Source organism: Melozone crissalis, unplaced genomic scaffold (assembly GCF_028551555.1).
Source record: "Melozone crissalis strain CALT ecotype California unplaced genomic scaffold, PUWL_Pcris_2 ptg000027l_1, whole genome shotgun sequence".
Lineage (NCBI taxonomy): Eukaryota > Metazoa > Chordata > Aves > Passeriformes > Passerellidae > Melozone > Melozone crissalis.
In genome coordinates this window covers 20,294,341-20,318,463 of record NW_026535805.1, presented here as the reverse complement: position 1 = coordinate 20,318,463, position 24,123 = coordinate 20,294,341, and the positions used below count along the sequence as shown (strand labels likewise).

The 24,123-nt window shown below is 34.9% G+C and overlaps 1 protein-coding gene across 4 annotated transcripts in view; it reads right to left on the bottom strand.

Annotated features, from left to right (window-relative positions):
• Positions 1-24,123, bottom strand: part of PACRG (parkin coregulated) — a 211,416-nt gene that overhangs the window by 77,925 nt on the left and 109,368 nt on the right. For 3 of the 4 annotated variants that reach the window (XM_054279632.1, XM_054279630.1, XM_054279631.1), the window contains exon 5: positions 16,589-16,738. The exons of the other annotated variant lie outside the window; for it this stretch is intronic. In XM_054279632.1, coding sequence (XP_054135607.1) covers positions 16,589-16,738 — 150 coding nt within the window. The remainder of the gene's footprint in view (positions 1-16,588; positions 16,739-24,123) is intronic. 4 annotated transcript variants of the gene reach the window in all.

Genomic DNA, 24,123 nt, shown 5'->3' with positions numbered 1-24,123 from the left:
GAAAAATGGGCACCTGGAAGACTAAAGAATCTGGTGGCTTAGATTTACAGTATCTGCTACACAATTGTCAAAGATCCGTATAATAAAGAGATTCTCATGTAATATCTATGTTATCATATAGAAATTCATTCTAATTTTTATGATCTGTATCCTGGAGGAGATGGCTATATTAACACAAGGAATTACCAAGATACTTGGTATTGTCACAACGTTTTTGTCACTCTGTTTTTGACACCATCAGCCCCCAAAATATGTGGAAAACTGTTGGTAGCTCAGAAACAACACTGCAGTACTATCTTTTCTACTTCACAACTGGCATCAACAAGCCCTCTTCAAAGGACATATGGCATAGACTCTGGATAAGCAAGTTCTTCAGTACTTTTACAAGCTAAAAGTAAGAAATTTCTTCCAGAAGAGAAGGGCAGCATCTGTGCATACTCATTAATATAAGTGTGTGTGTGCATCTATCCGTATATGTGTAAGTAAACATACACAGGCATAGGCATACATGCAATTAATGTCCACAGAATCAGTCTTGGATATTTTCCTAGTGTCAACCAATCCCAATTATTAGACAGTGCTTAATCACTGGGGGCAGGAGTAACTAACAGGAATGTAAGGCGAGGAGCAAGAAAAGGTAATAAAGAATGCTTTGAAAATTAAGGCAAAAATGTAAACTCAGTTACTGTGAAATCTGACATCGCTATTCCTCTCCAATCACTTCTTATTTATCAGAGCCTGCATAGTAAAATAGCACACTCAGGAGCTTCTCTGGTAATTAGTTTATCGAGGCTCTAATCTTCTTCTGCAATTAATCATGTAAAATCTTATCACCAGTTTAATTTTAATCCCTGCTGTTCATCTCTAAAGAATAAAGTACAGATATGTATTGTGGTGGAAACAGTTTTCCACTCCAGTAAACACCTAAAATCTAAAATAAAAGCTAAAAAAATCTGTGCACAAATGAAAATTCGTTATGGAAGGCTAAAGTACCATTGTAATTCATCTTCCAATGTTGCTGCAGCAGATGAGGAGATTTCACACCACAATTAAAAGTGTTGAAAAAAGGAAAATTAACAGTAACATAAGAATAAAAAAATAGAATAATCTCTTTAGGGTTTGCTTACATGTATTTAGAATTTTCTGTAAATAAATAAATAAATACATACATACCAGCATATAAATTATAAAGATTATTAAACATACATTTTTGCTCAACATCAATAACTATTTATTTATTTTGATTTTCTACAAAAGCATTTGCAAATAAAATGGAAAATATATAAAGAAAAATCAACAAGTACTAAGGATATATAAATAAAAAAATAAGTTTATCGCACAACAGTAGGGAATTGTTTGTCACATTCTTTCCTGGATGACATTGCAAGCAGTACTAGATTTTAAACAATGACTCAAACAGTCATGAATTAAAAAGAAAAAAAATACCACAGACCTAACATATTATTCTACTCTGTAACAAAGCTGCTATTTAAACTGAACCAAAGAAGCTCTACAAATAGTTTTTTTCAGTAAGTAAAATTCCATAAAGTTTACAAAATAGCAGTGTTTATAGAAACAGCATAATAAGTAAAAATTCTTTGATTTTTAATTAAATATTATAAAATGTTCCTGATTTTAATATATTCTCATATCTAAAGCAGGAAATCTGGAGTTTACAATGTGTTCCTCATAGAAGAAAGGAGGAAAAATTTGAGATATCCCTGCAAGTCCTCAAGAGTGAAAGAACATAAATCCTGACGAGAACAAAGTGGAAGTATAGAAAACATCCAAGTTAAAGTAAATTTTTACCCTTCCAGATCAATACACTTCTAGTTGTCCTTATAGACATAGGTTAGATCTACATTAGATCTATAACAGAAAAAATGAAATTTTATTATTAATTGAAATTAATCTCCATTTTTTTCCTTCAGAGCAGAGTAATTTATTAGAAAAAAATTTTAAAAAATATGAAAAGATGTGGACATAAATCATGCTTTTACTTTTGGAATAGGAGACTCTATTATTGAAATTATTTTTTTATTTCCTGCACTGAAACACAAAGGTCATTCCCTGTCTAACTTAGCAGTTCCTTAAAAGTATTTTCCCCACAATAATGCTACCATTTATGTAAATTTTTGAACTAAAATAAATTCCATACTGAGTAAGGTCTTGAAATAAAATTAACACCTCTCTAAAGATATTTGACAATAACTAGATGTGTCACTATAGATTTTCTCATAATTTATAAACTTAAATATTTGGAATTTGTACACTTTATATAAGTTCTGTGAAAGACTCTTGATTTTCACAATGTCAGTTCATCACATATGTTCTCACCCAGATGCTAAGCTTTGCACCTCAGCCCCCAGTTTTGATGGATTTTTAAGAGCATTCCCATTTCCTGTTTGAATTTCAGTCTACCCCAAACCACAGTTGGAAGTCACAAATTTGTGGTTGAGTTAAATTTCAAAGGAAGCCTCTTCTTGAAAGAAAAGCGGTGAAGTTACCCAGTGGTAAATTCCACAAAAATTTCTGAGACCAGAAAGTTACCCAGGTACAGAGCTGAAATTGCTAAAAAGCTTGCCTATAATTTTTCATGAATTCATAAGATTTCACTTTTCTTCATATTGAAAACACATGCAGACCTACTGTGGAAGATAAGCAATTATAGTTTAATGCTATAGTATGATATAGCAGCAGTAAATGGGATTTCTATTTAGAAACATACAGTAGAAAAGGTACAGCTTGTTCCTGTCCTGGCCAGAGACAGGTGTTACACAAAAATCAAAGTAACAGGAATTAAGACATGTATGCTTACAATTACTTCCAATGTGAAGAAAATTTTATGTAAAAGGAAGCATAATATATAATTAATATATGCATATCTAACATAATTACTGTTCAGATAAATGACTTGTGGCATGGTGATTGTCACTGCATCTGATAACATGGGTTTCTGCACTTAAACACTTCTGATTTTGGTTAGCATCAGATTCTGCTCTCATTAAGATTTTGAACAGGCCTTGACTTTATGAAATCCTCTGTTTCCACCTGGCAATTGTTTCACTGGGATCAATAACTATAAAAAGTTGCCTTAATGTGAACGAGGATATGGGAAGTGGAGCCATTGCCTCTATATGGCTCCTCTACATAAACAGCATATTGTTTGTCATTCTAAAAAATGTAACAAGGGGGGACCCTTTCTCTTCCAATGTTGACATAAAATTGCACTGGACAAAACATGGGAAATATTAACTATAGAAGAGTAAATGTGTGCAGAATCCTGCCCCGGAATAACATACTTGGTATATCTAACGGCACTCATCAAAGCAGAACAAATATATTCCTTCTGCAGTTATGAGAAGTACTTCTGCTAGATCAAAAGTAAAAAGTTCACAAATATAAAAAAGGGAAAACAATGTTAATATTTTTTAAAGATTAAATATTACAAAAAAAGGCTTGTTGTATTTTTATTGCATTATCCAGATTCTCAACTGAATAACAGTTGTCTTTACTCTTCAAAATACCCCATCAAGTGTTTTAACATGCAACTTTTATATATTTGCTGTCTGAATTTCTGTCTCTAATTAATGCAAACCCATAAACAGAACAAATCAATGAAGAATCTGCATATATTCCAGCCATTTAACAAATATTTTCTAATTGCCAAACAGTATACAGACAACTTAAAGATAGGTTGATATTTGAGGACCATTGTTTGTTTAACTACTCAGATTGCCCAGGTGTCTAGATGTCTTTTACCAGGGGAAGAAAGTACTCAGGCCACAAAAAGTTTTGTCCACACTATCTGCTGGAGGAATGACCCTGTGTATGCTTCATAGGTTAAAAATTGCATCTCCGTTGTGTCACTCAGCACAGGCCAAATCCATGCCAGGCACGTTGCTAACAGTTAAGTAACGATCAGAGAACCAGAGCTTGAACTGACTATTTCTTATTTTTTTCAAATTAGCAGTAAGAATATAGCCCCATTGTCTCTGCTGCAGCCCAAATCCAGACACTGCAGAGAAAAAAATCAAATGGTCACAACTTGTTTTCAGTAGAGAAACTATGCACAAAACAACCAAGCTGGAGTACTGCGTAAAATCTCACAGTGTAAGAATAATAGATGCTAATTTTTGTATTATATAGAAAGAAGATGTGCTTCACACTTCTGAGGATCAAAAATTAAATTTCCTTTTCTGTGAAGAAGAGACTGAAGAACATGGCTTTATGAAGGCAATGCAGAAAACATTTGTGTCTAACTAGAGTAAGGAAAAGGGCGTCTAGCAAGTTTCTCTCAATTACCAGCATTTCAAATGTGAAAATCAGATTCCCACAAAATACAGTTCCAGACTCTCTGAATTATTATTTAGGTTCATCTTTATTTATCAAATCAGGACAGAATAAAAAAAAATAGCAACCTGTATTTTGTATATCTTAGATTAAGAATATTATAATGTAAATATAAAGACTTTTTCACTTTGTTATTTTACAAAAAGAAAAGCCTTTGGGGGAAAAAAAAGGCAAAAGGCTTGGAATATTCTTCTTGCATGATCATATATTCTACTATTTATACTTAAATGTACAATACACCTACACTATATATCCCATTCAAGTTATGTAATTTTGAAACCTAATTAAAAAGGAGTTGTTTTTTTTTTCAAGGCCACATACACAATTCTTGATTTGCAGTTGGCCTCCACAAACAAGTCTCTGGTCCTACTTTAAGTTACATGGGATTTTTCTAGGATAAGATATAAGAAACAATGGCACTTCACTACCTACCAGTTTCAGCCACAGAAGCAAGAATATTTTCTGTAAGTTCAATAAAAATATGTAGAGGAGATTGTCTCTTTAGTTTTCAAGAATACAGGAAATACTCTTTGCATCTCCTCAATAGAACCTTGAATTACTAAACTTGCAGGAACAATTTAACAGAATCTTCACTATGGATCTGCCTTCATTAGAAAAAATAAAATTTGCATACACACACACACTTTTCATGTGTTCTGGTTCCATCCTTACACATGCATTATTTTAGATGGAAGGTTCATGATTTTCCCTTTCCCACAGAAATATGTGTATGCCAACCTCTGCTGATCTTTTAAGTTTGCTGGATCTCTTCCTGGTAGGGGCTTATGACACAGTAGTTTCCCTATGACGGTGTTTGTTTACATCAAAGAAAAAAATATTCCAAGGCAACAAAATCATTCATGTCTGATTCCATCAAACTGTTTGCGTTACTAGCAGGTGGTTAAATAAGTTGTGTGTGAGTTCATTTAATGGAAAGAAAATACAAACAATCTTTCAAGAAGAGATTCTGGGGCCTAACAAGCATGTCTCTGGTGCCACAGGAAAACTGCCTTTTCATAATGCCTGTGAAAACTATTTGTGGTGCTGCTCAAATAGCATACCACATAATGTTTTTATTACAGAGACTGCAATTGCAACTCAGATTATCCATATGCTTTACATTTATTTTTCTAAGCTGTAATCATGAGCATCTCTGAGGATTTTCCTGTTATGATCTCTTCACTGTTTAGTTTTTATTTGCAATTGTCATTTTTGTGATAGATTAATCTACTGGGACTGTCTGCTTCTCTCTGAAATCTAGCCCATGGTCAGACAGTGTACTCACCAAAGCTAATTTTGCCCCTAAAAAAGCTAACCTCTCCAGGCTCTCCTTGCAATCAGTTGCTCCAAAGAAGAAAGTTTCACACATCCAACTTTCTGAATACATTTTGTCTCTTTCCATTGCTAGTCAGGAATACAGTATATAATGTATAGTTTAAAGTATAGATCAGCATTTAACATCACACTCTTATATTTTCAGTAAAGCTTTTTTCTTGGTGTTCGGTTCTCCTCAAATCAAAACACAGCCACCTAAAGAGATCAGGTATCTTGGTATATGTCCTCTTTCCTTTCATTTCTATCCTGTACACTCAGTCCAGGCAGCATGGCTGAAAAGTATATTCACTTTGCTTATCAAATCACAACACACAGATGGACAACTTCTGAGACAATGGCAAGGAACAGATGGAAATTTCTAAGTATTAAACTGATAACAAGAAGGAAAATCATCTCAAGGAAAACAATATCCTCAGAAGTACCTTCATGTACATCACAGAAATATCCTTTAGCTACAGTAATTTCAGGAACTTCCTCTACAATGGAAAGGTTAGGTAATTCCCTTTCTCAGTTCCAAAGAGATCTATATTGTTTTCTTGCATTGTATTTTCCTCAGTGAGGCTAGATTTATTAAACATGTAATTTACTGGATAGATGTAATAAAAACCTTACTTTTCTCTCTAATGCTCCCTCCTATTTGCTTTGGCTGAGCAGTAGTTAATGCTTAAAGATAATTCTCAAGTTAATTCTTAAAATTTATCTCACTTCTTTTGGTGGCATTTGCTTAAGGACTCTTCCTTCTTACACAAAGACACTGACAATAATAGTAAACCAGCAAAATGCAAAAAAATTTCTATTCTCAAAATTAGATTAAAAAATTAAAAGTAAAGTCTTCAAAAGTAGGGCTAACATAAAATACAATGAGATCAGGAAAGGAATAAAAAATGTGGGAAAATGCTAGGAGGAGAAAGGAGGGCTGACAGACACAAAGGTGAGGTTTGCAGGAGAACATTCTTTAAACAAAAATTTCCATTTCATGCATTCAGTTTCATTCCTTAATTATTTGCTAAAATTTTTATGCTTTTCCTTACACTCTGCTAGCTACAGAAATATTCAGAATTTTTAAGTCTAATTAGAATTTCTGCTCTCTTAAAGTACATAAAAGAATAAATTGATCAAACATTGTTTTTACTACCTTATACTTTAACATACTCCTAAGAGAAATAGAAGGAATTTAAGGAATAATTTTTAGGAATATACTGAATATAAGGAACTATACCTAAATTTAACTTTAAATCACAATCCCTAGCTCAGTTCAAAATCACATCATTGTTATGTAGTTAAACTATTGTTAAGCTTCAGAATCCTAGTCAGGGACCTTGCTTATTAATTCATAATAAAAAGCCCCATACAAATGCATCAGAAATGCATCTGCTTCTGTCTTTAAGAATTGAGCATTAAGTAAAAAACAAGAAACAACATATCAATACACAGGGTTTGTTGGGAGTGAAAAAGAATGTATACAATTACTGTTGACACTATAGAAAATCACTTCAGAATATCAATGTCTTAACCAATACCCAGCATTATGGAAGTAGAAAAGGCATTTTGCATTGAGACAAGAACTACAGTACCATTTGACAACCTCTGCTTTGTATATTGGCCAAAATCCTTTCCCATTTCATTCGTCCCTAAATGGGTTTCTGGTCACTGGCCTGGTGAATCAAAGGCAGAAAGTAGGCACAAGTAACCCCATCACTGTCATGTCACTTGTCAACTGAGCTCGAGGGTAGCTCAACAACTGCTAAATCTGAAAAATTATTAACATCCCTAATTATATATTGATTTGATTTCTTCTTATGTACTGTGACACATTCTTTTTCTTAGAAACTGTATCATAATACCCAGAACAAAGTGAGAAGAGAGAGAGTTGAACAATATCTTTGGGATTTCTTACATTTGCTGAATTTTGGATTACCTTTTCAATGCAAAAAATAACAGGGAGCCTAACATGGTGGAAAGTCAAGATAAAATCAGGTGTTCTGGGGATTGTTTATTTGCTTTTGGATTTTGTTTGGATTGGTTTGGTTGGTTGATAGGTTTGACTTTTTTTCCCCCCCAAAAAATAAAACTCCTAGCTGAAACTTCTGAGTTTTGAATTACATTAGTGGGCAAATTCTCTGATCATAAATGTCTGATCTACTTCACCTAATTCTCAAATAAGAAAAGTCAAAAGGGTACCTCTCAGCTAGTATAGTCCTGTCAAAGACACAAAGATTTCCATACACTAATTGCATCAGTATTGGGACAGCCAGATGATGTTATAACAAGAAAACATATTTTTGCTGGAGTGTCTGAAAACAAAGATGATGGATGTGCAATATAAAAAAATAAATCAATAGTCCAACCCTATGGGCCTCACAAAATCAATTTTGTTGCCTAGAGTGTTCTTCAAAAACTATGAAAAAAGCAACATCTTGAAATGAGATGAAATGATATAACAGAATAATAACTGAAAGACCTGAAGCACTTTAATCACCTGAGTATTTTGGTGGTTTAATCACACTGCAATATTTATGTTCCCACCGGTATCATTCCATTATATGGGGCTTTAATCTGTTTTCCTTGAGGGAGAGAGAGAAATGCCACAAGAAAATTGTTACCCATTCAAGGACTTCCCTCTCTCCCAAGCCTCTCTCCCCACTACCTGTTGGTTTTAGGGTTCATTTTATTAATATAAGAACAGAAAGCCAGGTGCAGAACACATTTCTTCAATTTTGGCATCCTCACACTGACTTTCACAGAAATATTTTTCTCAGAACAGAAAACTGAATTCCATCAGTTATAATTAGTTCTCAGAACTAATTGAACACACAAATAAAAACATCTGCAATAAACAAGCATAATCAACTTAAAATTATGTGAACCCAGATTTCAGATATATATTTAAAATTAAAAAATGCCACCTTAATAAATGTGACAAGCTCAAATCATGTCTCCTCAAACTCAAGACAAATTTGTTTGCAAACATATATAAAAAAAGAATTATGCAGAAAACAAATATTTTCTCAGAATTACTTAGTGTATACACTGAAAGTGCTTCTACGTGAAGTTGACAGCAAAAGTCCAGCTAACGAAATCACTTCTCAATCCCAACAACCAACTGCAAACCAATTGTGTGAAAATATAGAAATTAATTACCCAGCAGAAAGGAATAACTCCTAGCCGGAGGGGCAGTAGTCAAATTTTACAATTGTAAGGGGTACAATTTCAAAAACAATTTACATTGTAAGGGGCAGATCCAAAGAAAGTCTTAATATCTAGAGAACAAATGTAGGTCTCAACTCTTTGCAAACTGAATCAAGCCTGAAAAGAGTGACAAAGAAGTCCATAGGGAGCTGCTTATAGCAACTCAATTGAAAATGAGAAGTTCAGGCACATGGATGAACTCTACTCTTACAAAACCTAAAGGCCTTTATCCAGAGCTACAGAATGGCAGGTGAAGTTCTGATCCACCCAGGACAGCTAGGGAACTGTGAACCTATGGATATGCAATTCCACCAAACTGGGAGGTGTGCTAAACTAGCTGACTCTGCGGGTAGTGTTTTCTGGATGAATCTGTGCCAGCCTGCACCATCCCTTATGGTGTGGTTCACTTAGGTTCAGCAAAGAGTTCAGAACTCCTACCCAAAGAAGAAACTACAGATGAAGCAGTTACACAAGTCAAACAGCAGTTGAGATCTGTGGGTTCTAGCTCCAGCTTGCAAAACTGTACATGCATTTTATTTTTTTAAAAATAGCATGGAACTATAGAACTGTTTAGGTTGGAAAAGACCTCTAAGATCATGAAGTCAAACCATGAACTTAACCCCGACAAGTTCACCACTAAATTATATCCCAAAGTGCCACATCTACAAGTCTTTTAAACAGCTTCAGAGTAGGTGACCCCACCACTTCCAGTCTATTTCGATGTTTGACGACCCTGTCCATGAAGAAACTCTTCCTAATGCACAACCTAAACCTTTCCTGACACAACCTGAGGACATTTCCTCTTGTTTTATTTCTTATTACTTGGGAGAAGTGATCAGCCCCCACCCTGCTACAGCCTCCATTCAGGCAGTTCTAGAGAGCAAATGAAATCCCCTTTGAGTCTTTTTTTCTCCAGGCTAAACACCTCCAGCTCCCTCAGCTGCAAAAGGACTTGTGCTCCAGACCTTCCCCAGTTTCATTGCCCTTCTCTGGACACACTCCAGCACCTCAAGGTCCCTCTTACAAGGAGGGGGGAGGCCCAAAACAGGACCACAGGATTGGAAGTGCGGCCTCACCAGTGCTGAGTATAGAGGGACAATCACTTCCCTCATCCTGCTGGCCACACTATTGCTGATACAGGCCAGGATGCCATTGGCCTTCTTAGCCAACCCACTGCCAAACAAGCCACAAATAAAGCTGCAAGCAAAATAAATAAAATAACTATGCATATTGTGTTTTGATGTTAGTACTACGGCTATGCATTAGATTTGCTCAAAGCATCCTTCCTCTATGGACTTCTCAGGGAACTCAAACACTTCCTTGTCCCATTTGGAGGCCAGATACACACTTGCTGATATTAAGACAGGTATAAGCATCCAGTATAAACAGACATACAGATGCTACTGTAATACTGCACAAGTCTAGCCCTGAATGTCCAAATATTCCTCAAACATGGTATTTCCGTGGTAATTATTTCCCAAAGGAACACAAATCTTACAAATGTATTGGAGCAAAGCATGATATGAATCCTTAACTCTATGAAAATTATGTTTCACTGACATACCATACTTCTGGTACTTTGTGAAAGCTCTAAATACAAAACAAAATGCTGATTGAAGCCTACAAGCCCTTTCAGGTTATATCCATCTTACAGATGTTTCTACTGAAGCACAGGAAGAATTTAATGTTTCCATATTTTACTTGTCCATGAATTTTCTGTGAATTCAGAAGTTCTAACTCATACATACCCCATTTCTCATTCAACAGAAAACTCATTTTCTCAAGTCATAATACCCAAAACCTTAAAAAACTGAAAAGGTAAAAAGAAATATTGGAGGTCATATATCGCCCTCTGACATGGGAAGATTTTCATTTTTCTTTTATCAAAAATTCAAGATGCTGAATTAATTACACTATTAACACATTAAAAGTGCTAAGTGTGAATAGCTTCAATTTAATCAAAGCAGAATCAGTTCTAGTTTGCAGACTTGTGCTGTATTTTCAGCTAAGAAATGAGACAGTAATTAGAAATTGCCCAGCAATTATGATCTAAGTGCAATGATTCCCTCAATGTGTTAAAAAATACCTTGCAGAGTATTGATTACACATTAGAAGTTTACTATATAATCAGCTTAAAGTCACATGGTTTGTATTGAAGATACTAAAGCAACAAATGCTCTAATACAGGTGTATCTTGGTAACTCCCAATTTCTGTGCTTCAGAGTTCCAGTGATTTTTTTGTAGCTTTATATGCAATAGTGGTCATTGAAAAAAATGAGATTGATCAATGCAAAAAAAGGTGAGACAACAGATGATAATGGTTGAGGATCACTTTCCTGCTTCCTGAATTACAACACAAAACCCTATTTTGTGAGACTTATACTTTCAAGATGAGAGTCTTGACAAAAAAACTTGAGACATTTTTGAAAAATACCATTAAAAGACCATCAGTGGATGTCATCAATGAGAAATGTTTTGATGTTCTTAAAAACATTGAAAAATATTTGTTAAATAAATATCCTTAGAACTGTAATTCACGGAAAGCCTCTTGAAATAATATCATGAATCACAGTTGGGAATGACAAAAATATATTTTGCTTCTCAGCAGTATGGTAATAACATTTTTGGAGTGCAATCAATCTGTCTTCATCTGCTTAAAAAGGTGATTTACTGGCAGATGCCATTTTGGGAAAATCACAATATTTTTCATTAAATGTTGATGAATCAGAACATCCTGCATCCTCTTGTACTGAAGGTATATATTAAAAAAACCCCCAGAAAATATATCAAAACTAGTTTCTTCACTTAGATCCGTGTTGTCATGGTGGTCTTATTCCTTTGAAGCGTGTATCCTTAAAGCCACATCAGAATCTTTGTTCTCAAATTACAGAAATATAACTGATGGATTTCAAAGAAAGCTTAGAAATAATGAAAATCTTGCAAAATATGCAAAGTAATAGGAAGAATAAGTGTCAAAATGAAGCATAAGAACAATATGAAAACTGTAGAATACAGTTTATGTTACTAGTATATAAGCATGGTTTATTTCATCAATAATCTTACAGCATTGAATGTTTTTTATGCAAATTTCAACCATGAATCAACTAATTCTCTGGGAATCTCCATTTTTAGTTTAAAAGAAAAAAAAAATAAACGCTAAAGCTAGTAGCACTGGAACTCTGAGAAAAGTTGTCTGAGAATAGTCTGAAATCTCAGAGTTTGTAGGAGAAATTAAGAGAGCCTCAAATACATTACTTTGCAAATATTGATGTTCAAGACGTCTGGGTTTTTTTTGTTTGTGGATTTTTCTTATTCTGAAAGATTAAGATTTCTGAACACAGAGTTGGCAAGATGCAAAGTATTTTAGAAGAAGACTGACATTTGAAAGGACCTTTGTATTTTCCAGAGGAAGAAGCAAACAGTTGAAATCTTCTGGGCAAGAGATTTTTCTTTAGAGCTTATTCAATCACATTAAAAGATAATTGCTGCTTCTCACTAATAACTATGAACCACTTGGAGGAGCATCACTGCCTCTGGAATACACAGGCAGTTCTGAAAACACTTGAACTCCAACACAGGAGGACTTGTATATCTAGGCACAGTCTTTTGCTTTTGCCATTTAACACTTAGGTCCTGCTTCTTCCTTTGGAGTCTGTGCAATATTACTGCATTTTGCAAAATAGAGTTCTCCCAAGTATGTGAAGTACCTTTCAGACAAGAGAGTGTTTTTTCCCAAGTGAAGTTCAGGTGCTGTAAAGCATGCAGTATAATTCTGCTTTGTGGCTTCACACTTGGTTGAATGCTGCAATACAGCTGCATCAGGTATTCTCAGTCATAGCTCTAAAATTTCATTTTCAAGGACTGGCTACATAGGTAGAGACTGTCCAAAGTTCACATGAGCTTTAAGTTATTGATAGTGTCAAGGCAATTTTATTGCAGCCAAGAGAAACTTCAGGCTGCCCTACTTTACTGTTTACCTCACAGTGACTGTAACAAGTCGCAGATGAAATTACCATGCTGGAGAGGTACCTTCCACAATGCAGTGGCAACCCACCCTTCTCTCTTTGAGGCCTATAAACCCTAATAATATTTTGTTTCATCTAACCTTATTTTATATGCAGAACTGTTCTTGCTCCATATAATATAAATTGGTAACATGAAAATAGTTGTTAAACTAAATATATGAAACTTTCATTTACCAGTCAGGTAAATCAAACAGGACACTTTTACTGTTCCTAAAAGTCGAATCCTTTTAATGAATTGGCTTCTGTTTCAGACATCATTCTGACATAAATGCACCCTAATAGCATATTCCAGGCTCTGAAGGCTCCTTTCTCTCCTTTTTTCTTTTATTTTCTCTTATGTCTGCTTTCATAAAAGAACAAGCTTACATTATTCGTATTTGTTTTTAAATTGTATTTACTCCAGAAAATTCACAGATTTATGAAAGACAGCTTAGAAAATAAGATACACAAAAGATAGGGTTTTGTGATGCAAAAGAATACTTCCACTTGAGTCTATACAGAATTATCTTTCCCTCTTCACAAGATTTAAATGAGTTTTATAAGAATACATTTACTTTACACATTTAACTACAGTGGCATTACAGAGTATATAATAAGACTTAATAAGCACTATTATGACAGTTTTAGTTCCTTATCTAATATAGCAGCAAATTTATATAATAATCCCTATGTTGGGAAGCTTGCTTGGAGACTGTTAGTCTCCTCCTGGTCTCAAGAAAATAGGCAAACAGCTCCTGTGTCACAGCACTATTCCTCAATCACTGGAATATACCCCTGTTCCCTTCTCTTGCTCTCCTGCCAGCCTTATGGCTCTGGCTAAGAGTTAAAGCAGAAAGCGTCAACCCTCTTTCAGAGTGCACTCTGGCCAGATGGTGAGGGTGCTCTCCCTGTCTCCACCAATAAAGACATGAGTGACATCACCAGCAAAACTCTGATCTTTCATGCCTTAATGCTCTGCAACTGGGCACTCGGGAACTCGAGGGAAAAGAAACATCTATTCAAAGTCAGGGCCTAAGTTCCAGAGAGGGCACAAATTCAGACACACCAAATATGCTTTGTGCACCAAAAAGTCCCTTGCTCACTAACAAGACTCTTCAGAAGTTAAAGGAACCCTCTCCTCTGGCTTTCACACAGACTGTCTCAGTAGGCTTGGATCCTGCCCCTGGCATTGATAACTTAGATTGCATTGGTTTATTTTAAACCTGTATCTTGTGGCTCAGATGGGTGAACACATTTTATATGCTTTCAATGATTAAAAATCCTAATTTGTTTTTCATCAATGCTCTCCTTTTTTATAATTTACAAAAATTACCAATAGCAATAACAACACGTGTTTTAATAAACAAGCAACATACTCTTTTTATGACATTTCTGAGCCTCTGCCTAACGCATGGAAACTTTTTGTATCTAAAGATTTTGGCTTGGGAGTTTCAGAGCTTCACATCACACATACTGAGAGTGGTATTCACAGATGCTGAATTTGGGAAAGAGTTCCTTTCATCAACTAGATACTGATTTAGTGAGGTGGCAATGACTAAAACATGGCTTCCTCCAGTTAACTTAATTCTGGACAAACTTCCACAATGTCTGACTTAATAGACTGCAAATCAAACAAATGCAGGAAGATGCAGCACAGTTCTTACTTTCACAAGCTATACAGAAAATCAGAAAGAAGAACACTTCACTTACCACATCTTTCACCTGTAAAAATAAACAGTGAAGAAAATAGTCCAGATCAGTCTCTGCAATTTCCTTATAACTGGGAGAAAACACCTGAACCTCAGCTGCCTATCAGCCTATGTTAGACAGACAGAGGAGGAAAGAACCCTGTATTTTCTGCCAACCACCAGGGAAGCAGGAATGAAACATAATCTTCTTGTGGAAGCAGGAGACAGAGGTATTCCCTATCATCCTCATATGAGTACTGAAGAAGTTGAACAGTTTCACATGACTGGCCTCGCAAATAGCATCTATTTCATTCCTGGAAATACTAAAGTTTCGAAATTTTTGTTTCTAAAAAAGTAATGACTTAATAAAATCAGCTAATTTTCAACTATTACTTTTCATTTATTTTTGGGGTTTTAGTTCTTTAATATCAAATATCATGATTTAGTGTAGTTTTATATAGGCACAAATTCACAGAGCACAGATCTCATACAAATATGTTGAAAATAAGTTTTATTTTGTTCACAATACAATCAGAACTGAAGATATATTTAGATTGTGTTTAATGCCTTGCCAAGGTATGTACCTGGCTACACATGAGCTTTCCCTATTATTCATCTGAAATCACTGTAGAAAAGCCCAGTCAAGAGAATTTATGGGCTACTTCAGGCAGAAATTTGGAAAAAAAGCATGTGTGGTATATTCATTAATCAATGAGAGTCATTTTTACGGTCTTGTTTTGTGCCAGATACTGAAATTAGATCTGTTTGGGGGAAATCTTCCAATTCAAAAGGAGCCCTACTGAAACTGCTTAAGTTCAGCCAACAGATTTCACTCATAACCTTTCATCCCATGACTTCTGGAAAGCCACAACTGTCATCAGAAATAACTTGCATTTGTGAAATTCCATGTTACTGAATGTTTCTCACTAAGCAAAGTCAGAGACGTATATGTATTTAAAGAGATCTAAAATGTAAATTTAATTTGTGTCTTCACGTCAGTCTCTGAACAGGCATTTTTCAATCTGATTTGAATCTTATAATTGCTAAAGAGTGAGTATAAGGTATTATATTCTGTAGTAATGCAAACAGAAAGTATAATAGGAAGGAGTCCTGCAGAGAACTATTAAAATGCCATGAATTTAATGAAAACCCTCCTTTGAAAGCTTGTGAAGAATTAGTTTCTTTTCATCTATGTGGCCACAAGTCAATAATAGGAATTTTAAAGTCAGTAACTTTGTAGATAATTGAAAATAAATAAAGATAGATTTACTACCAAAGAAAATTTAAAAAAATTAATTTGGCAAAAGCAATATACATCATGTTGATTTCAGCTGATGCCTGTGGTATAAATGTACTCACAGTATGTAGAACTCACAGTACCAGTCATTAAAGACTGAAACTGATGGGATCTGCACTACAAAGAAAACACATACTTAACTGTAGACACAAATTAGTTCTAAATATCTCCATAATGAAACCTGCTAAGCGTGCAGCAATATCTGCAAACTTCACTGTTTTGCTCAATATCATCTAACTTGAAATTCTTCTATGACATGGAGTTTTCTCGACCCTCAAATTAATTAGTTTGATCTCTACTTTTGTTTTTAATCTTCCCTAAACCTTCTGGTAGCAGCAAATTGCTTGTGGAGAGCACAGAATTGAATAAAACAGCTGGACTAAACTAACGTGTTGGAGGGAGGAAAAAAGCTTTGCAATTTATTAATGTATTCAAAAGACTGTTACAAAGTTTACAATTTAATTATTGGAAGATTATAGAACTGCTTCACTGCTTCTGTACTGTGTTAAATAAACTGTACGTGCAAGGAGTAATAAATGAAATTGTTAATTTCAGTGCATCCTTAGGGAATAGTAAGAGGGGGAGTTTACATTATTTAGAGCTCCAAATGGATTTGAGTTTATATACAGTAATAAATCTTAACTACATTGTTAATTAACCCTGCCTCAAGCCCCTTTTTGCCTTAGGAGTTGAAAGACACAGTGTCTGTTAGCATAACTCACCATTCATGTGCTTAAAGATGTTTAGGACTGGGAGAATTTGCCGATAATAGGGCACCAAGGCCTCCCCCACCATTTCAGCTGACACCACCAGGTGCTGGATGACTTTCAGTGTGGTGCAGAGGACCTGTCGGTTACGAAGGTTCAGTGCATCTGTGATGCAAAAAGAACAACAGGCAAAGCAGAATTAATTTCTAAAATGTAAAGGGAGGGGGAGGAGTCCTCTAATGGACAAATTTAATTAAACTATACTCTGTTGGGAATTGTAAGTGGGCCTTTATTAGCCCAGCTTAGAAAGATCCCAAAGATGGATTGCAGTCCTGATGTTATAAAACACTGCCTTGTCTGATTGTTATTTGTTCCCACAATTTGTGCTGACTCTTCAGTAACCCAAAGAATGCAGCTCATTATTCCCTCATGCTGCCTGTATAATACTGGCGTGGTCCAAACAAATGAAAAATAAATGTTCAGTAAGTACCACTTGGGGCCAATAGAACTATCCAACTGCAAGACAACCTGCAAAGGTTGACAACAGATGCATTCTAGTGCAACAATTGGTGTTTGTATGTTTGTACTCATTTATTTAATGATAATTTTATTCATTCAACTGACAATTCCTACTATTCTGAGAATCAGTACAATGAAGCAAATGTTTATAGAAAAAAAAAACCCAACAAACAAACCTTGTAGGCTTTTTCAAAAGAAAAACATTCTAGGGGGAAAAAAAAGGTTTTGTCTAGCCTACTTAGATGTTTCTCTTAGCTTTCAGTGTCATGCTTCTAATCTTATGACACTAAGACATTTCATAAAAACCTCTTGTTTCTTCTCCTTTAATTTTACTAAAAGCAAGTGCTTTGCATTCTTTCTTGTAATTAAAAATGAGACATTTGAAATACGTTTTTTTTTCCTTGCAAAATCCATGTATTTATAAAGGTGTTTCTGAAATTATGAAGCTGGATAAATTTGTCAGCAGTTGTCAGATTTGGTATGGTCTTATATATCGGTCTAATACTCCAGTATTCTGCCCAGTTACATAGACTTGTACATCATTGCATTGGGACAGAACTGAAAAAGATAAGCTCATAATCATTACTATGTTTTACAAACAGAGACATATTTAAATATGTGATTTGAGACACCATAACAAAGTGTAAGCATTTAGAAAAAAATTGTAGCAAAGAACAACAAAATTTGAAGAGGAGTTATTAGTAACTTCTTCAAGAACTGCCTCTTCAAGTGGAAGTATTAGGATCAAAGATATCTCTACTTATTGCAGAAGTGTTGAAGCTAGGTGATCTTTAAAGCCCCTTTGCAACCCAAACCACGATTCCGTGATTCTACAATTCTATGATTCAGTATTTCCTGTGCTGAGTTTTATCAGAGCACAGGAATGCCATTTCATAGGGAATGAAGTAGTATTTTCACAAAAGAGCAATGTCAGTTTTTCCATCTCTTTAAGCAAATGCATTGTACCCCAACCTGCTTCTGCTGCTTATCACATGCCTGCTGAGTGTTAAAAATCAGAGCTAGATATCCAAACCAAGGGCAGGGCAGATTGGTCGTGTGAATGGACAGAGACAATTCTAAAAATCAATTAATAAATAATCTCCTTTCATGCCTCTTGGCATTCTTGTGAACCACATACTGAACCTACTGCTATACAACAGAAAGTCCAAGGTATAAAGGTACTATTCATCAACCTCATCCAAGTTAAAGGAGTACTGCTAAATGAATATACAGACTGAACTCCATATTGCTTATTTTCTACAACAGTCCCTGCTGTAGGCATCAGGCTGCTCTTAATTTCACATTGTCTCTGAACATAATAATGTGTGGACAGGAAGCCCAACAATGCAGCATGGTCACGTTATATTCCAGCAAAGAGGCTGGCTATTCCAAATTATGCTTTTGTGGATGGATGTTCTAAGGCTTCTTTAGCAAAGAGAATCACCCAGATACAATTTTAAAGACTGGTACAAGTTTCAGGTAGGAAAATACTCTGTTAGAGAGTAACAGGCATTATTCAGTTTCATGGAAGAGTGGTTGGAAGAGAAAGTTTTGGGGTTCTATCATATAGATTTATTCACTACTAACTTGTCATACACGTAAATAATAGCTAACTGAACTAATAGGGAAATTATCACCAACACTGGCAAATTTCAGTGCAACAGTTATGTCATGCATACAAGCATGAATAAATATTTATATAAAATTTAATGAATTATTACAAATTAGTAAAATTAATTATTAATACATGCAAAATTAATTAAGTGATATAAAAATTAATCATTGACAGAAATCACCGCTTCTTAATTTTTAACAAATTGTACCCGCTCCCAGGAACAGTATTTCTAGACTGTAGAAGCTGTCCCAGACTATAAGAAACCCTATTTCTAAGCATGCAGAGTATGTCGTGTAAGTGGAAATGGCTGTCCAAATACTCCTAGGAAGAACTTTCGGATGGATCCCATCTGATGCTATAGACTTATCTCTGTCCAAGCGGAGCAGCAGGACAGAGGTACCTGACCATTTCTCCTTGGATTATGGTGGCTTCATCCTACTCCCCATCCCTATCTACAGCTCAGGGGTACACAGGGTATTCTGAGAATAACAGGTTTTACTAAATAACTAAAGATGGGAGCAAAGGATGCATTAAGTACCTCAGCCTTGTCTTCATCCTTTGTCTTATACTTCCCCCTACAAACAGTAAAAGACTGGAGATAGATTCTCCTTAGCCCTCCTTTTGCTTCTGATATAGTTTTAGAAATATTTTTTATTATATTTTATGGCAGTAGCCAGAATAAATTTTACTTGGGTTTTGGAACTTCTAATTTTCTCCCTGCATAACATTATGACAACCTTCTAGTCTTCCTGATATTGCCAGCCCTTTCTTCCATTGGTCATAAACTCTCTTTTATCCCCTGAATTCCAGACTAGTGTCTCTGTTCAGTCAGGCCCATTTCAGTCAGGCTCATCTTTCAGCACATGGGGGCAATTTGCTCCTGAACCTTTAAGATTTTGTCCTTGAAGAACATCCAGCCTTCCTGGACCCCACTGCCCTTCAGGACTGCCTCCCAAGGGTCTCTGTCAAATGTACTCCTGAACAGGCCAAAGTCTGCCCTCTGTAAGTCTAAGGCTGCAGTTCTGCTGACCTATCTCCTTACTTCTCTGATAATTGAAAAGTCTATCATTACATGAACACTGTGCCCAAAAAGGTCTTCAGCCACCACATCACCCACATAGCAGCCAACCAGCTCCTGGCTTGATTATATTAGGCACTTTATAAACATTCAATTAGAGGCAGTCCCTGCCCCAAAGATACACCACTTTCAAATACCTGTTTATATTTTTAAAATCTGGTAATTATTTTATGTGTACTACCATCACTACAATCCATTCTCCCGCAAGAATAAAAGGAAGGAAATATTAATGCAGTATATGAAAAAAGTACATTCCAATACATTGGAAAATATCAGTGGCATCTACAGGTTAACATAAATTGAAGAAAGTATCCTTACACAGGATTAAAGCAGACCATTTAGGAATCTTGGTACACTACAGCTACATAGCCCAAATGAAGGAAAGACGCATAATATTCAAAGTATTCCATTTTGGAAAACATTCTAGGCTGTTGCCTCTTGGCCTAGAAGTCTGCTGGATCTGTTATTGTGAAGACATAGATCTTCACAATAACTGCAAAGTGGACAACTGGTTTGCTTCTCAGTTAAAGATACCTTTCTGCTCCCTGAAGGATTTTGAGAGGACTTTCCTCCCTCATCAGTACATATTTTCCTTTGGTCCTTTAACTACTGTAACATTCTCTTAAGCAGCAAAAAACTCCAACCCAATAAATTGACTCTGTTGCTTGGTAGTTTTGATGTTTTCTACTTTAATGGTATGAACTAAAGATTTTGCTTCTGATTTAGGATACACTTTTCCAAGAAATCCTCCAGCTTAAATAATAGCTCAATTGAAGTATATAATGAAGTATTTTTCATTCAAACATACATTATTTCGTACTGCTATAGCTTTTCCAAACAAATATTTTCTGAAGTTCATAATAACTTTCTTAATTAAAGAAAATTTTACAATGATATCAGCTTAATATCTGATTTAAAAGCTCAGTATCTGAGTTTGTTCTATTTCTACCATTCAAAGCCAAAGTAAGAGATAGTTATGAAATTTGAAAGCACATTCAAAACACCATAGTGCTGTTTATTAAAGCTTGTTACCAATGAGGCAATATAAGATACCAATTCATTGACTTCAGCGAAGACTTTAATGCTGTCTAGCCTCTGTTCTAGGTCAGCCTTCACAAGGCATCAATGTTAATTCACTATATTTTTAATTTCAGACAAATTTTATTGGTAATTCATGTAAACTGATGTAAATTTAGTGTTTCTTTTGTTAATTTCCATTAAGAGCAAAAACTTTCCTTAAGATATATGCCACTTGTTTGCTTATCCATTTAGCTAGATGTTTACATATAAAGCAATAGAAATAATTATTTTAAAACATTCAAATCTTTTTCTTGAGTAACTCCTTACCTCTCAAAGACCTAGAAATTATATAAGTTGATATCTCTTATGCGGCAGTTTGGAAAATCCTATCTCAGTCCCAGACATTGTCTATAATAGAAGCCACAGTTCTCATCTGACAGATAAAATGGATAGATTCTATAAGTCAGGAAACATGACAGCATTTCTCCCAATGCACAGTGGATCTTTAGCATGACACAATGAAGTTCCACTGAAGAGAAGAGAGCAAATCAGAACATTTTCTGCCAGATAGCACATTGATATCCTGAGCTTTACAGAATGGAATCAGTTTGCCTAAACTTCTGTCTCTTCTCAACTACTGACTCTAGATTTTGGTCGTTATATTAAAAGTTGTGTTGAAAATGTAATTCTTCTCTTCAACTTCTTTTTCAAATACCATATGAATCTATGCTTAGAAGTGCACCAACATTTCCGTTTTCCATTTAGGTCTTGCAACCAAACATTAAAACCAATTTATTTTGCATTCATATCTCTCACTGAATTGGTAAATGAGGCAACAGTTTAAGACAACTCTTTGCCTGAAGCAGAACAAGATACCATCCTGTGAGGTAAAAAGCACTCAGGATGAAAATGCTTGACTGTTGTGATCTACTTAATCCTGTTAACTAACGTCCTATTTTAAATTCACAGAGTTAGGTTTAAAGAAGTCCTAACATCAAATGTTCTCAAAATGCAATTGACTAAAGTGATACATACTTTTAGAAAATTTTGTTCAAAATCTTCAAAGTGCATAATACTTAACTACCTGTACTTATATAATACTATTATGCTAAACTTAGAGAACAGTAATGAAGACTGTTACAAAACACAGCATTTCAATCAAGAGTGAATAAAAACCAGAATAAGAACCTTGTGTTCTGTACCTTTTAGAAGTCCAGAAAGAACCTGATCCAAATAATGCAGATGTACAAAAATTTCTTTCTGTACAACTGAAAGAATGATGTGTTACAGTGAAACCATGGGAAGGATAAATAGGGGGTAAGACATGAAAACTTTATGCCAATTTTGTCATCAAAGACCTTTTTTTGTAAAGCCAATCTAAGGCACAGAAAATGCTAAGATACATAGCGAAACACTGATGCTTTCAAAAAACATGATATAGCAAAATATGGAAGGAAAAGTCAGTCAGTGGCTTCTTTCAGCTTTAGTTGTGCTTCTAATTGTAGCATTTTACTACATCAGCTCCTATAAAGCTTGAATTCTATTAACATTTGTGGACCCAGTTTAATTATATAGCATTGGGACTTAGAAGAGAGTCCCAAAAACCTGCTTATTGACTATGCCAGTCTAGAGTTTCTATCCATTCCTAGGTGTACATTCCTTTTTCTGTGCTAAGATAATAAAACTGCACTGAGTATCCACTGTCCTGATGAAAACAGGTCTGCTATCACTGAAATGTGATGCCATTTAGAAAAAAGGTCTGCAGAATCAAAGTACAGGCATCTGTACTGCAAATCCTAATCTAGCATTCTAAATGTTCTCTAGATCATTGAAGAAGAAGAATGTGCTAAAACAGTTTTCTTGGACTTTCAAAAGGACTTTAATAGGGTCCCTCACTGAACCTCCATGGCATCCATGGAAATAAATACTGACTTAGAGTTAGAAACCGTGGGCAGAGGAAGAATATCACTAGTAAGGCCTTGCAGGAATCTGTGCTGAATTTCATCCTTTTCACTAGATCCAAATGTGATTTGGAAGGGTCTTCACTGATGATAACAAAGATTTCTGATGATATCAATTTATTCCAGATACCAAAGTCAAGGACTGACGCTGAAGAACTGTATAGAAAAACTGGGTGAAAAAATTGCAGATGAAATTCATTATTAATAAATGCTAAATATAACACATTTATGAATTCAGGAATAAATATCTCTAACTCCAACTTTAAAAGTCAGAGATGTTAATTACAGATTTCACTTTCCAAACATGGATGAGATTTATCTTTATTGAATAAGGAACACAGTTTCTCCTCATAGAAAAGAGCAAAGAGGATAATAAAGGAGCTACTTCCTAAAGCAGTTGAAAACACCTGAAATGACCAGTTTTGGGTAGAAGAATCAAACATAAACCTAATTGCAACTACTTGTACTGGCTGATGAAACCTGCAGGGAAATGCTTTAGTATTTGAGTGTCAGAACAATTTTAAAAAATCAGAGATCTTTGATTTCTTTAAAAGCATTTTAAGTCTATAAAAGCCTGCTTGTTTGCTTTTATCTTTCAGTTTGTGACCTTAATAACCAGTACTGGTTCTCAAGAACAGTCAGCCAGGAGGAAAATTACAATAGATTAGTGTTTTAAGTTACTTTCTGTAGGTGAGAGAAATCAACTTATATGATTTGCAGAAAGGAAATGACAACAGACCAGAAAACCATATTTATTCCATAAAAACATTGCAGAAGTTTGTGAAAGGAAGCATTTAACAGTATTAAGTACTCCTAAATACTGTGAATATATGAGAACTACGAATATGCTTAGAACAACTGCTAGCAACACATTCAACTTTACATATCTAAATGCAAAAGTGACACTGATTTGACATTAAATAGGAATTAACTACACTGTAATCCAAGACAACATTTTTCATGCAAATAGAATGAACAATAAGAAAATGGAAATCAAGTGCAAACAAAATGTGAACAATAAGAAAAGAGAAATCAGTTTTATTTGGAATTTTATTAAACATTAAAAAGGACTCTGTAGGTGACACTAAGAGAAGAGTGCTCTATTCAATTCTCTAAATCTGACTCACAAAAATATCTAGTACCTTAATTAAATATTTTTAACAAAGTTTAAGGTATCCTTGATTTACTGTATCACAGAAGTTATCATCTTTAACAACATAAAAGTCTCAAGAAGTCTCAAAGTCTCAAGAAGGAAAACTTCAGTGTTACTTAGGATGGAGATTATTCTTTCTGGCCTCAATCAAAAGAACTGGTCTGCTGACTGGAACTGTGTAGAAACAATACTTCCTTCTAAGTT